At 43.5% G+C, this 15,151-nt stretch overlaps 1 protein-coding gene across 2 annotated transcripts; it reads right to left on the bottom strand.

Moving 5' to 3' along the window:
* Positions 1–4,068: 4,068 nt before the first annotated feature.
* On the bottom strand, positions 4,069–15,079 carry EMC7 (ER membrane protein complex subunit 7). Of its 2 annotated transcripts, XM_089565995.1 has the most exons (5): positions 14,770–15,079; positions 14,433–14,691; positions 9,987–10,067; positions 6,672–6,809; positions 4,069–6,228 (listed from the first exon to the last, which is right to left on the bottom strand). In XM_089565995.1, the coding sequence occupies exons 1-4, from the start codon at positions 14,994–14,996 to the stop codon at positions 6,675–6,677; spliced, it is 702 nt and encodes a 233-aa protein (XP_089422121.1). In that variant the 5' UTR covers positions 14,997–15,079; the 3' UTR covers positions 4,069–6,228; positions 6,672–6,674. The 2 variants fall into 2 exon arrangements, with proteins under 2 accessions (XP_089422121.1, XP_089422120.1); XM_089565994.1 differs by having other exon boundaries at positions 4,069–6,809.
* Positions 15,080–15,151: the final 72 nt, after the last annotated feature.

Here is a 15,151-nt window from a genome sequence, read left to right as displayed (position 1 = left end):
ACCTTTAAAATACAAGCTTAAATCAATATGCAAGTAGATGAGACAGCTGCAGTGTCAGGGAATAAACGACATGCAAAAAGTTGAGAGCTAAGCAATAATTTACAGCTGGTATGACGTCACAGCGGCAGTAGCGCCACAGGTGCGCGGCGCGCGGAGTAACTACAGCCGGGCTATCTGAAGGAGCGAGTTGGTCGCTCCTTATAAGGTACATCCTTACAAGGATGTAGCAAACCTCATTTGAACCTCAAATGACTTATTTTTCCCGTTGGGAACTCTTGCGGCTTCGCTAAAAAGCGAAGCAGCAAAATTACAGAAGCTAAGATCCGTGCTGTATCGGCGTTTTTTTTCTGTCACGTCCCGTGTGTACGCCGCTGGCACCTCTATTGTTTTCTAAGGTTACGGCCAACGTTTCTAGATAAAGACAGTTGGGAAACTGCGCCGGCGAGCCAGGGAGCAGAGCGGCCCCACGCGATCGCCGTCTAAGCGGTGGCGCTGCGGTCGCTTTAGGATGAGCGCGTCGTCTGCTACTGCCAGCTTGAGGAGCGTCGGAAGATGGCTCGCGTCCGTTAAAAAAAAAAACAACGTATTTAAGGAATATTACCCTCCCGAGGAATATTATCAACATAAACTACGAAGAGGCAAGCGGTACGTCATGTTTCTCTAAACCGCGGAAAGAAGGGCTTCCAGTTTTTTTCCGATATTTACAGCCAAAAGCTCAACCTCGAGCATCCTGCCCTCACGTACCTCAGACGTGGAGTGCACGCGGACTTCGCAATTCGTAGATGAGCGCGGCTAGAAGCAGCCGCCCCCGGCGCAGACGATGCGAGGCGCGAACTAACGTTAATCATTCGCGCAGCAAACAGTGACCAATGGGCGCCGCGGCGGTGAAGAGAAATCGTGGCCTCTGAGACCGATGCTTGAGCTGGTCACGGAGGCCATGGAAAACAAACGCGGTACTCCCACCACCCAAGAGATGGCGCTCGCATCTCTTTTAGATTAAAGCCCCTTTTTTATTTTAGATGAAATCGGCGACAGAAAGGGCCGCATATCCGGAGAGAGTTTTCCAACTGTCTTTATCTAGAAACGTTGGTTACGGCGCATCGCTGGTCATTATACCCAATGGAGCACGAATATCCCATGGACATCCCATTTGGATCCAAACGTCTACGGCCTAGATTGGATGTTGACAGAACGTCTGCCGGATGTATTTTGTGGAGAATAATAAACGTTCACTTTTAGTGAACCAACGGATGTCCTGCGCATATCAGCTTTTGCACGTCTGCCGGCACCGAACCAGTGGATGTCCTGCAAATTCAGTGTTTCTAGACTATGAATTGTCCCGCATTGGCGCGGTTATCCACTGCATTTTTTTTTCTGACAGTATTGATGAGCACATGCGAAATATTCAGTTTCTTAAATGCATGAGTATGTTTTGTGAGGATTAATATTTGCCACCCCATTTTTCGGAACTGAAATGCGCCGTGTTGTTTCCGTCGCAGTACTTCTGATCGCAAAGGAATGAAAATTGTTTTTTTTTTTTTAAAGGAAATGGCACAGAGGAAGGGTTAAAGGAAGGAGTGAAAGAAGAAAGGAAGAGGTGCCATAGTGGAGGGCTCCAGAATAACCACCTGGGGATCTTTAACTGACATCGCACAGCACATGGGCGCCTTTTTACGTTTCGCCTCCATCGAAAAACTGAGGATTGGGCGAGTTGGTGGTGATCCATTGTAGAAAAACCAGCGCTTACGAACACGGACAGAGGACAAGGGAAACAGACTGACGGCGCTGACGCGCCGTCAGTCTGTTTCCCTTGTCCTTTGTCCGTGTTCATAAGCGCTGGTTTTTCTACAATCCATCGAAAAGCGGCCAGCTTCCAATCCAGTCAGTCAGAGGGCAGTGGCTGTTTCATATGCCTACTCTGCCTCTTTTTGCATGTGTATGCTAAGCAATACGCTTTATTACATGGTTGCCAGTTTCACTGTGCTGTTTGCCATCAGTAAAGCTCAATCCATGAGGCACACAGCAGGCATCAACAACACACGAGAAACCAGTGACCGTCATGGCAGGATTTTCAAATGGCGGCAATAACTGCTGTTACTGCCATTAATTGCCCGCGAAAATACGGCCAGCGATGTGCGACCCGTACTTCCGTACCGAATCCGGACATCCACGGAAAAAACGAAATACGCCCGGAAACGGACGGCCGAATCGGTCGGGACGTCTGCAGGACACACAGAGGACTTCCCTCTGTAGGCATCTTGAAATGGCGCTACGACTGCACGCCAAGCACGGATGAAATTTACCAGAAACGGAGGAAATTTGGCACTTGCTTGGTTGTAACAGCTGTAATTAACATGCTTATAATTACTCATGCAGGCCTTAGCATATATATCGAAGATACGTTTTTGAGAACTGTGCATTCCTTAGACACGCTGTATTTCAGCTTCAAGTGTCGAAGTGTTGTGGCGGAGTAAGCAACTGTTATATGATCTCTCATTTTTGCCCCCACAGCCCCCAAACAGCTTCTGATAATTGTCAACGAAAGCATCAAGAATACCAGGAGCATCACTGTATGTGCAACCTCCATACTGAATTTCCAATATTTTTTTAGCAAGAGCAGTCTGCCTTTCATCACTCAGCGCCTGATGAGATGGTTGCTCATCTAGAAACTTATGGGACCTAGACCTTATCAAGGCCCCCTTGTATCTTTTGGTTTCAAGCCGTTGCTTACGCGAAGCCTTTCCTCGACTTGACGATGAGCAGCGTGCTGTAGTGTCGAAGGACCTAAATTTTTGGGCGAAATTAAATCTGCCATTTCAGATCTTATGGTTCAGAAATCTTTTGGGCCAGATGGTATTACTAGCGAGTTCTATAAAACATTTTCCCTTTGCCTTGTGCCTGTTTCGATGGAGGTTTTTCAGGCTTCTTATGATTTTAGTTTTTTCCCCCCACTTTCTGATATCGTCCAATTTTTCTCTGTAATGTAGCTTACAAACTTTTTGCAAAGGTTCTTTTCAATCATCTGTGGCATGGTTCTCACTGACTTAATAGGCTCGAATCAGATCTGTGGTATCAGAGGCCGCAGCATCCAAACCCATATTCATATTGCACATTCAGTATTGGAGACAGTATCAGATGAGACCAGCCAAGTAGCTCTTATTCAGATTGGCCTTGCAAAGCCATTTGATGAAGTTCATCACGATTTCTTGTTTGCAGTTTTAGAGCATGCAAATATTGGAGATGTTTTGCTCAGGGGCATAAGACTGAGCTATAAAGAGCCCTGTGAAAGGCTAATCGTTAACCAGGAGCTAACCAAACCTATACCACTCAAATTACCTGTTTGCCAAGGACAGGATGTGTCATGCTTTCACCAATGCATAGACATCCAACAAGCGAATCCATATCCCAATCCACATTTCAAACTACAATCCAAAAAGGCGCGAACTAACAGTGAAGAAAAATACGAAAGTTTGGTTCTAGGCGGATATCGAGCCTGGGCCTGTGAAGTGTAAGACGGGACGATTCCGTTGCGCCATGACAGTTCGACGTTTGCAGCCGAATAAAGGCGCGTCTAGTGAATGCAGAGTTGTCTTAGAAGCGTACATAAGTAATTACGAGCATATAAATTATAGATGCCACAATTTACCAAGTACAAAAGTACCTTTCTGTTACTTCTTCCTAGCGCCATCATGCGGCACCCACTGAAAACCCCCCTTGCAATGTACGACGCTGGCCCAGCAGATGGCGCCACAATGCAAGCATAAATGCTTCCGCATTACAGCATGAAAGTTATCTTAAGTGAAGTGCCTCCTTGAAATTTTTATTTGTTTCTCTTAAGCATCTACACTGCCGCAAGCTCGTCTTTCTTTGCTTATTTCCACTGAGTGCAGCAAATATCCGGATTCTAAAAAAAAATATGCAGCAATTTATGCTGCCTTTATTTTAATTTGTAATAATATTAGCTGGGGTTCAATGTGTCGAAGTGACACAGGGGTCATGAGAGACGCTATGGTCACGTTTATTTGGAGGGGAAAGTATGATCCAACAGGTAACTACAAACCAGGCACATTGTGTCGCCATAAATTTATTAGTCGCCATAATATATCATATTTTCTTTTTTGTACATGGATCAAGGCTTTCACAAGTGCCATACAAAAACTGCCTTCCTCACACACTTGTGCATTCACAGCCAAGAACACAGAGACATTAAGACGAATGATGTCAGCCATATGTACGCTATAATGGTAACGATACAACTGCATATGTGGAGATGCAAACAGTGAGCAGAAGGTTGTAGGCAGCACTCATTTCTGGGTGGCATATATCGAGGTTTCTCTGAAAAACCATAACATTTCGAATCACCAATGCAGCTTTAAAAATGTAGCGCTGCACTTAGCTATGGTCTCTTCACAGAAATTACGAGCTTTATAGTGTCTCTAGAGATGCAAATTCGATGAAAGCAAAATGTATAAACACTGTCAAAGTATAAAAATTATATATAACAAGTGCACTTTCATTTCCTAAATGTATACACATGCACAAAGAGGTCACTGCCGTTATTATCCAAATTCTCTCTCAACAAATGTCAACAGCACGAATGAAAACAGATGTAAGCTGCCAGCTACTATACAGGGTGTTTCACATAACATGAACCAAGGTTTTAAAAAAGTGGCTCACCGGGGTTAAATAAAGCCAAAGACGTTGTTTCGCGTAGTGTGGCGCAACTCAGAGTATTTTTTAAATTTCGCTTAATTAGTTAATTAGATAAGATTAATTACGCACATTTTCTATTATTCACTTTAGGGTCACGTGCATTTCTTTAAATTGTAGAGGGTATTAATAAAGAACCGATCCAGTATTTTGTAGCAATGTACCTCCTATGTGGTCCTTTTTACCAGGATTGAAAGCTCGTGAAATATGAAAAAAGAAACACGTGACTGCGCTCCCAGTTGTATTTTGAATGAATGAAATGTGCGCGGTGACTGCGCCCAAGTAAGCGGTCACTACTCAGTTTGACGGGCTGAAAAATGATTTAAAAAAAAATTGGAGGCTACCTTGAAATACGAGACTTCACTGCTTTTCCTTCCTTCTTTGTTTTGTTTATGCAATGGCTCAATAGAAGCTGCGTCTGCATTGGCTGTTGATGGTCTACTTCTCTATCGCAGATCACGGCGCTTTCCATGTTCAGGAAGACTGTGCTGACGCACTTTCAAGTCTATGCTGAGAGCAGCATCGTCCGCTCAGTTCAAGGAAGGGAGCGTGCACGCTTCATTCATTAAGAACGTGCTTGGCAATGCTACAATACGGTAGTGGAAAAGCACAATCGTGTGATTTTTTTCACATTTCGTGGGCTTTCTTTAAATGCTGGAATTAAGCGGAATTTTTAAAATACTCTGAGGATCGCCACACAACGGGAAACACTGTCTTTGGTTTCACCCAGCTCCGGTGCGCCACTTTTTTAAATCCTTGGTTCAAGTGACGCGAAACACCCTGTATATAAAACGAAAAGCCAGCACTTCAAGTAATTCATTGAAACAGTTGCGCCTTACAACCTAAACTATGAGCACTGCATAACTGCCAAGAAATCAAGGACTAGGTTCACAATGAGCCTTAAATGTTCATCACTGCATGAAGGAAAAACTGTTAAGGCAGTAAGAAATAAAACAACCATGTTACCTTGCACAGGTGCACAACTGTTCCCCAAGTTCAATAAAAGACAGCAAGACACAAGGCTTTTTCAGCAGTGCAAACTTATGAGGTCACATCGGTCTGCATATGTAGTGCACAATATCATTTATGCACAATCAAACGTTTTAGAATTTAATACTGGCACCAATGAAAAATTATTTCATTCTTGATACAGAACAAAATGTAAATTTTACTAAACACTGAATGTCAATGCAATGGAACGAGCCTGCTTGAAAAAGTGTGTTCAACAGTAATTACATGGGTGCATACAATATCTGGGCCCTCCACTATTTTCAGGCATCTGCCGTTAAGGGCAAAGGTACACAAGACAATACTAGCACTCCACATCAGTTAGGAAGAACAAGGCTTGTTCATCAAGTTCCAAATCTACTTGCAGTTCCTTGACATGGACAATACAGCACAAAGACATAAATTACACAGCATATTTGCAGAAGTGTAACAGAGGGCTGTCACATCACAGTGATGAATCACAAAGCTCCACATATACTGTTTTCTGTCCAAGAGGCGTGGAACTGTGCACTGCAAAATAAAAAAAAAACAGCAAAGCTGGTTTGCCTCCAGAAAAAAAAAAGAACAAACAAAGAGAAAAGAACCATGAGGTTTTCTCCTTATATAAACGTCTACTACACTTTTCCTGCCTAAACAAATTTGATCTGGCAATAAAATCCTGTGACGGAAACTTACCACACAATGCGCTCATTAGCGCAGCTTTGCAGCATTTCTTGAGAGAGGCTTCTAAAAACTCTAATCTTGTGCAACCACTTCTGCACTCATATTTAACAAGGAGGCACAACAGTGGGTGCACGAAACAGCGAAATGCTTAAAAAAAGAGAGAGAGAGAGAGAAAAAGACACAAAAGTGCATTCTCAATGCATCTCGTCCATTAGTTCCTCGCTTGAGAGATACTGATCTCGTTTATCACAATCACAGCACTGCAGGTGATGGCTCAATGCTCTATCCACCTGCTATTGCCGCTTCTTTGCCACTCGAGTCGTCTTGGCCTGCTGCTGCTGCCTCTTGTTGCCACCAGTGAAGAGCGAAGTCATCATTTCCGATAGCTCGGGCATGTCATACTTGGGCATCTGCATCTGATGCATCTCCTGCGAAAGCACAAAACCGAGGCTTAGCAAGACCGGGCAAAGCACACTACGCAACAGTTCCCCATCCCAGCCTTTCAGTCCTTTCCAGCTGATGTGTGCCACAGCGTACAATACAAACACAAAATGCCGCAGGGGCCCTACAGCCACTGTTTTTTTCTTTATACAGGGTGTTTCACCTAAGACTTTCTGCAATTTTTAAAAATAAGCTATTTGAATTAGATGCGCACTTTTTCTGGCATAGCATTGTCAGTGGTGTAGTACATCATAATTCAACTAAAACGTGCTAACTAGCAGGCTTGTTAACCAATATTTAATAGTTAACTTTTAAACTATTACCGTTGGGCTCCTTAATTATTGAGAGGCATGCAGCCCACCGTAAGTGAGGTCCATATCCGTTTTTAGAATTTCAAGAACGCGATTATCCTCGGCGCTGTGGCCCAACAAATTTCGCCTACATCGTGCCAAAATACAAGCGGTTTGAGAAGCTTGCAGGCAAAGCAACCTCTCCAGTGCACGTAACTCGTCGAAATAGCCAAAATTTGTTGGGCCACAGCGCCGAGGATAATCGCGTTCTCGAAATTCTAAAAACGGATATGGACATCACTTACGGTGGGCTACATGCCTTTCAATAATTAAGGAGCCCAACGGTAATAGTTTAAAAGTTAACTATAAATATTGGTTAACAAGCCTGCTAGTTAGCACGTCTTAGCTGCATTATGATGTACTACACCACTGACAATGCTGTGCCAGAAAAAGCACGCATCTAATTCAAATAGCTTATTTTTTAAAATTGCAGAAAGTCTTAGGTGAAACACCCTGTATATAATACCGAATGTGACTTTTTCAGAAGCAAATGCCAAGTTGCTGGCCAAGAGAGCGATCTCTATAAGCCGACACTGTCGCTCCACTAGCGTAGATACACCTCTGGTGGCTTGCATGGGCGCACATGTGGCAATGGTTTGTTTTCAATTTCAAGGCGGAGATTAGCTGAAAGGATGCTATCCTTACAGAGAAAGGGTAGTATACTGCCCGACTATGTTCCAGTTTTGCAGAAGAAAGCAGAGGATCTCTAAATGCTATGTAGAAGTGCAAGCTGCAGAGAAGGTCTCTTCGATTTGGCCGCACTGGCTGCTCTAGTTCCGTCAAGTTCCGCGGCACCAAGTGTCCAGCATCAGTTCGAGTGCAGCTTGGCACTGGCTGCTTCCAAAATGAATAGTCGAGTGCAGGCCTGGTAGTCTGCTAGCCTTGGCGTCGCTACCAAAATCTCGAACCACGTGAACAATTCTCAAGCAGCAAATTGCAATAAGTGCTGCCATAAACCAGCCCCATGAAATCGTCGTTTTATGAAAAAGAGCCACTGCATGTACGATTTACAAATATGCGCTGAAATGATGCTGATGGGGCTCAACTTGACAGTTTAGGTTAACAATTATGACGCCAAAAGGTTACCCACCTGCTTCTCTCAAGAATAAACAGTCATCATTTCATTTAAAACACATGGGGGCCGCCATATTGCTGCCCTCCAGCTGCACTTCCAATTCCAAGAGTGCAAGCCAGCCAAGAACTAGTGCTACACTAGGCTGACACTTTTACAAAACCAAGACGGAAGTGCAACAGGCGCACTCTTTGAACTGGTTCAGCCAAATCGAAGAGACCTGGAGACAGGGGACTGGCATGTAAACGCACAACCTTTGTTTATGCACGTTTGCATAACAGTTTGCACGATGGATTTCATTGCTTACACAAACATCTTGGCCACCTTTTTACCAGTATGCAAGTCTCTGCTCATCTCCAACATATTAATATCTAGGCACAAGGCCATGGTCTTGTACATCAAGTTGAGCTGTTCGTACTCTTTATCTACTGTGCTTAATCACAGGCTATGTATGCTATTTGAAAGCATAGCGAATGCCTATGCATGAAAGAGTTTAACCTCGTGCGTAGCGTTTTATGAACACAAAGACCTTTTGACCGCAGCTTTTGCATACAGTCGTTGAGCCCTGTGGAAAGCAGTCTCTGATGACATTCACAGAGCAATGATTTAGAACCTGAAAACAACTGAGTTAACTGTCTCCATATTCATGCAAATGATAACGGCTGAGATTTCCCGTGAAGTTAGCAGCGAGCTTGTTACAAGGGAGAAGCTAGACTGCTGGACGCATGTGGCATTGAGTGCTATGACATCCTGGGTTCATATACTGACTTCTTATATAATGCTCATATTTTTAAATGGCAAAAACAACGGCCCATTGCAAGTAAATATATAACCGAACGTGAAATTACTATGTATACTGTAGAAGTCCTTACGTATTTTGACCACCTATGCCAAATTACATCACATTTAGGTGCACAGCATGCCTACACAGATGCTATCATAATTCCCTCAGACAAAATTCATCAACTGTGCTGCTGTCATAGCTACAGTCTTCACGTGAGGCAGACCAGCTTAGACATACCTTTGCAAAATCAGGTTACATAGTGACAATACAGAACTTGCACAACCTTGGTGTGCATATAACAGCAGATAATTTGTGGATGGTTGAACTTTAATGTGCTTTTGAGCAAAATCCAAGGCATCATATGCAACAACCCCTCGAATCCCGATGAATGTGAAATAATGAAGTGATGCAAGCATGTAACCACTGGATGGCTGCATTCAGTTGGTGCATGTTCTGCAATGATGAGGTTGTTTCTATTAATATCACATCTAGTGCCTTTGTTGATGCACTTACAATGCCACACAGCAAAGAAGCTCAACTGCCAGAGATCAAGAAAGGGTGTGGTCATACCGCATGACCAGCAAACCTGACATGAACAGCAAATGGTTCGATTTTAGTGCAACATGATAAGCTTAGACCAAATTATTTTGTCAGGGGAAGCAGACAAGCAAATTTGAATGCACTGAAACCACGGAACAAACAGCTGTGGCCAGAGATACATGCAGTCGTGCACACACGCACACGCAAGCTCACATATCCATATCCATACACACTGCTGGTTTAGCCGATGCGATTAGCCATCCACCTCCACCAGATGATGACACTTCATGATCTTGCGGTCAACAAGCACTTGCTAACAAGAACTTCTTGACGCTCTGGCTACTTGATTACAAAAGACTCGTTCAGGCCCTTGAACAAACCACAAAGAGCCTGCGTGGCCTACCAATGTGACACTTACCCTTTGAGTCTCTGGGTCAGCTGCATTCATCAGTTTTGGCAGGACCATGATAAGAAGCAGGGGAACGACCATCATGAGCACCTGGCAGAAAGAGAACACAGGGAAGGTGATGAGGCATCAAAGCATTTCGTATGGTGCCCATCACATTTATAGCCAGTTCTGTAGCGGCAAATTCAGTACCGAATAAGAGATAGAAAAGTGGTTTATGTTTTATGAGGGATTAACGTCCCAAAGTGACACAGGCTATAAGGGACGCCGTAGCGAAGGGCTCCACAAATTTCGACCACCTGATGTTCTTTAATGTGCACTGACATCACACAGTACACGGGCCTCTATAATTTCGCCTCCATTCAAATTCAACCGCCACGGCTGGGAACGAACCCACGTCTTTCGGGACAGCAGACAGAAAAGTGGATTTCAATCCTGGGTACATGCCATGGAATAAGCTAAGCAAATATTATTACAGCTATATCCCAGAAATCTTATTATAAGTGCACAATTACAGAGAACCATTGGCAGCTTCACAATCATTCGCATCAACGTCAACATGCAAGGTCTTGCACCTCATTTTCATTTTTTCACAATGTCATGATTTGTGAACATGTTTCTTAATAAGTGCTCCACGCGCTAGATAAGAAGATCTGCTACAAAAAGGAATTTCAGCATCTACCTGATGAGGCGACATCAATGTTTTGTTTTGTGCAGTATCAAAAAAAAAAAAAAAAGATGTGAAAGAGCCTCATTTTGGGTAAATTTCTCATGTTGCTGACTGAATGCCTAGCAAAAACGTGCTCCAAGCAAGGAATGGCACAAAAGAAAGGGTGACCACAGAGTGTCCTCGCTGTTCAGAGGCTGACTGAGTCGCACAATCCATTGTACCTTCCGTGAAGAGAGAAAAAAAAATTCTCCGATTTACTTGGTTAAACTAAATGCAAATGCAATGTAGGTGCGCTATCACAATATGTATGGACTCATTGCACAGGTTACTTATGGCGGTTTTACACACAATGCAAGTGGACATGGTTTCTGCCTTTCCATTCGGCTGCTGTGGAACCGATCTGCCTCCTTTCCACCCAGCTGAACTTCACCAGGTCACATTACAGCCTTCTTGCTGGTGACCCACCAAGTTCTGGTGAACACGAAGGAAATGGCTGATACGCGGAGGGACAGGAAGCACGTTCACAAGGACATGCGCACCTAGTGCAGAACAGTCCCCTACTTTGAGCACTGGCACACTAGTGAAAAACCTGTGCTTTTATAACTGCCATCTATCAACAAATTCTTGGAAGAAGTGCTTCCTATTTCCACATAACACAAATGTGCCCAATAAAAGTTGTTTTATTGAAGAAGAAAATTTATATATATTTTTGTGCTTGATATATGCCATATTCATGTTTGCTAGGCCATTTTGGAACGGTTTTTGAAAAAATAATAAAAAAAGAAAGTGTCTGCTAGGGGGCTAACAGTTCTATCTAACTAATCAGATGTAAAACCCACTAGAATTTGTAAATATTATCAATAAGAAATATTGTGCCTGCCTTTCCCCAAGGTGAATTATTTATGCAAGTTAGAGCCCACATGTATTCACAAGCGAGCCAAACCAACTCAGAACAAGTGGCAAACACTTGGGCATGTTTGTTTTGCATCTTCAACTAAACAGCACAAAACGATAAAAAAAAAGATCAAAGCCAGACCGCACTGAAACATATGACCTCTTCTTTGCTGACTCATATTTTGCAAACCTTGTTCAAAGAGCTCTCAACAGAAAAGACTCAGAGGAAAGAAGGCCGTCCAGCCTTTTGTCATGCATGCCAGATTGGTGCACAATCATGCCAGCCTGAATCAAAACTTCTGCTTAGATCAAGACACAAAAATGGTTGGTGCTACATTTGTTTCACACATTCTTCAGCCTGATATAGCAGTGGGTCAAGGTGAATGTCTTTGTTTTCTGGCTTGACAGCCCAAGACAACACACCATTCTTTGTTCACGTGCAATATGTTTCATATAAGACATCCAGTCGTTCACTGCAACAGCTGGACATTTTACATGAAACTAACAACGCATACGCACAAGGTGAGACAAAGCAATACAGGTCGAGCCCCTTTTTTTCTTAACAGCAGCAGTGGCATAAAAGAACTTGAACCCATGTTTCTTTCACTTCCCTTTTATATCTCACTGTTATGCAATGTAGACAAAGACAAGGAAAATGCATTTACACTTTTGCATAGCCATAACACACTCCACAATCTCAACCATGCCGACGAGCAGCAAGAGACAATTCGATAAGCACATTAGAAATAACATGCACGCCATGAGCTCGAACTGAGGCCCTACTTAGCACTGCCACGAATTCCAGAAAAAAAGCTTGCCGTCTGTTATGCTAGCAGTGTTGGTGGCTTTGGTGTGCTGGCTTAGAAGAGGACACTGGAAATGCTAAAGACATGGGGACTGATGACTAGCTCCAACAAAGACTTGATGCAAATCTATCTGCAAACTTCTTTACAAAAGCATACAGACACAACTTTTTGCAGCTGGATTGCCTGATGCTGAAACAAGGATGCCGCATCACAACTATGGAGCTGGCGTGCCTTGCGCCAACTCTAACAACCAAACTCCCCACATTCACACTGCCCGGCCGTGTGACAGCAAAAAGAGAGTGAGACCAGCACTTAGCTGGTGTGGGAAAGAAGGGGTGGGGAGCGAGGCACAGGACAATAATTCGAAGTTTCTAAGGATGCTCGGAACGTGTAGATTGAGTTCCCGCGGTAAAAAGACAAGTTCAGGTTCCTCTTTCGTGCATCGTTAACGCGCTTTATGTGGCTCCTTTTAATTCGCTTGTAGCCTTTACCAAAGTAACAAGTATCGTACTGCATGTGTCATAATATTCAACTGTACTCTATATTGCTTGTTCCTATTCATAAGCTGTTTTGATAAGTCATTCATGAGAAAGATGCTGGCCAACTACCGTGTCCCCAGAAAATGGCAGAAAATATACTATATGACTATTTTTCGCCACCTGATTCATGAAGCTACTTTTAACTCGTTTGTCTTGTACCAAAAACATGGAGGGAACCACCTTGACTGCTGCCTCGCCCTCGGTCCTGAATAGGCACCCTGATCCTTCCAGAAAGACAAAGTGCAACCGGCCGACCTTGATCGTGTACATTTCAAGGAGTGGTACTTTCCTGCCTATATCCCTCCAAACCAAAGCAGCGCCAATGCTTCAGTTACTGTCGGAAGTGAGAAGAAAATGGGGAAGAGTTGAGAAAAGAAACTCGACTTTGGTGCACAAGCCACTCTGTATCATTCCCTGTTTTAAAATTTATCACACAGTCCCGAAGCTTCCCAGTGAAATATCCAAATGTTGGTTAGCCTGTACAAGTGAAAATGATAGGACATTTGTGACTGCTTCCTTTAAGTGCCTTTTATTTTGTGTTACCGCCAAGCAGCTGGTTTCATATGCAATGTTGATAAGTAAATGCGGCGAGTTGGGCGTGTTAGTACAAATCTTTCAGAAAAAAAGCAGCTCAAAAAAGACGAGACGGCAAGGACTGGCACTGTCCTTGTCATCTCGTCTTTGTCCACGTCTTTTTGCACTGCTTTTTTTGATAAGTAAAATTTATTGTGCTAATCTGACTTAGTACGTGGTGCAATTATTCTTTCAAGATCGAGTAGTTACTTTTTACAACAATATCATTCAAAATCCGCAATAAAAAATATGAGCAGTTTTGGTTAGAAAAATCTAAAAAAAATAACACTTCAGGAGTAAATCAGATCTTTCGTCTCCTGAGATGGCCCACTTCTACGGAGTACTCCGTAATCATAGCTGCGAGATTATTGTTCACTGTTTGAACATTAACATCGCCTTCCTCAGTTAAAGTCGAACATCTGTTCAGTAGCGAACACTAAACTCCCATAAACCAGACCAAACCAAACCATTCAAGACAGATTTAGATGCAAACCTGTCCAACCACTCTGCTCGCAAAAAACAGAAGTGAGAAACAAAGATTCAAATCATTTCTACATTCCTTCAGGCCTGTAATTCGCCCTTTGCAAACAGATTTTTCCATAAAGACATTACGAGTGTACAGTACATGCGGCCACGCAGCAAGTATAAACACAAGTCTACACCAGTAATGTTGCCAATTAACCAATCTGCACTGCAGACAGCTGCTACTCTGTAATGATGCACCAACTGGCTCGTCCGGCGATTGTCAGTATCACGTTTTTACATGCTGAAGAGAGTGTGCAGACCATGATTATTGATCAAGGTGATGGCTGCAGCAGCGAACGCTGGTGTCCATGAAGGAAGTTTATTTATTTTATTTTTTTTGCTGTGAAACTAGCAGCTTTCCAGTGGCAGCATTATGTGATGAGATGCCGAAAGATCAGGTTCCCGAAAACCCAGAGATTCTTTGGGAGCTAAGTACTGCCGCGATACTTACCATGGGGTTCATGAGAAAGTCTGTGATTCTCCATGTCTCCCGAACCTGAAAGTACTGGAAGGGTCCGCGACTCTTGATCTTCAACGGGTACGCCAGTGTCTGGATGAGGTTGGACTGGATGTAGTTAACTCGACGAGCCCGAAATTTGCCTTTGGAGTTGATATCCACGCGAACGGGCTCGTACATATGGTCGGGATTCGCAACTTCGACGACATACGACCCCGGAGACAAGTTGTGAACCGAAAAGCTTCCGTCACTCCTGTAAAGTAGGACGGAACCATTAAAATCCTATAATTGCCAGGAGATGCTGCGCAGCACCTGTAGTTGCGTTGCTCACCTCAGAAATCCAAGCTGTTCGCCGCCGTTAACCAGAATCCGAGTGGATGTTAACCATTCGGAGGTCGCAATTTCTGGAGGAACCACTTTTCCTTCGATCACATGTTTCTCAGGTACAGTGTCCTCATCGCCGGCTACTAAGCTGACGGTACTTAAAACAAAAGCGAGTTGGAAGAAAAGTATACTTGCAAACCGTAGATAATTTTGCTTTAGAAAGCGAGAATACATGTTTGATACCGCTTAGCACGCAGGTCGGTGCAGGAAGCAAGGAACCATTCAATCGTACGCTGACGCAAAATACCCCGCGACCTTGCGCCACCTAACGATTACTTGCATCGGTTTTGTAGCAGCAGTTGGTAGTTTGTCACATGATCAGCCAAAAA

Source organism: Amblyomma mixtum, chromosome 1 (genome assembly GCF_055824585.1).
Source record: "Amblyomma mixtum isolate Tamu chromosome 1, ASM5582458v1, whole genome shotgun sequence".
NCBI lineage: Eukaryota > Metazoa > Arthropoda > Arachnida > Ixodida > Ixodidae > Amblyomma > Amblyomma mixtum.
The sequence above is the reverse complement of the archived record's forward strand: the minus strand, read 5'-3'. Positions and strand labels throughout refer to the sequence as shown.

Coding starts and splice junctions, on each gene's coding strand:
- EMC7 (XM_089565994.1), bottom strand. CDS start 14,996: ATGTATTCTCGCTTTCTAAAGCAAAATTATCTACGGTTTGCAAGTATA. Junction 14,692..14,769: donor GAACAGCTTGGATTTCTGAG/GTGAGCAACGCA, acceptor CCTACTTTACAG/GAGTGACGGAAGCTTTTCGG. Junction 10,068..14,432: donor ACTTTCTCATGAACCCCATG/GTAAGTATCGCG, acceptor TCTTTCTGCCAG/GTGCTCATGATGGTCGTTCC.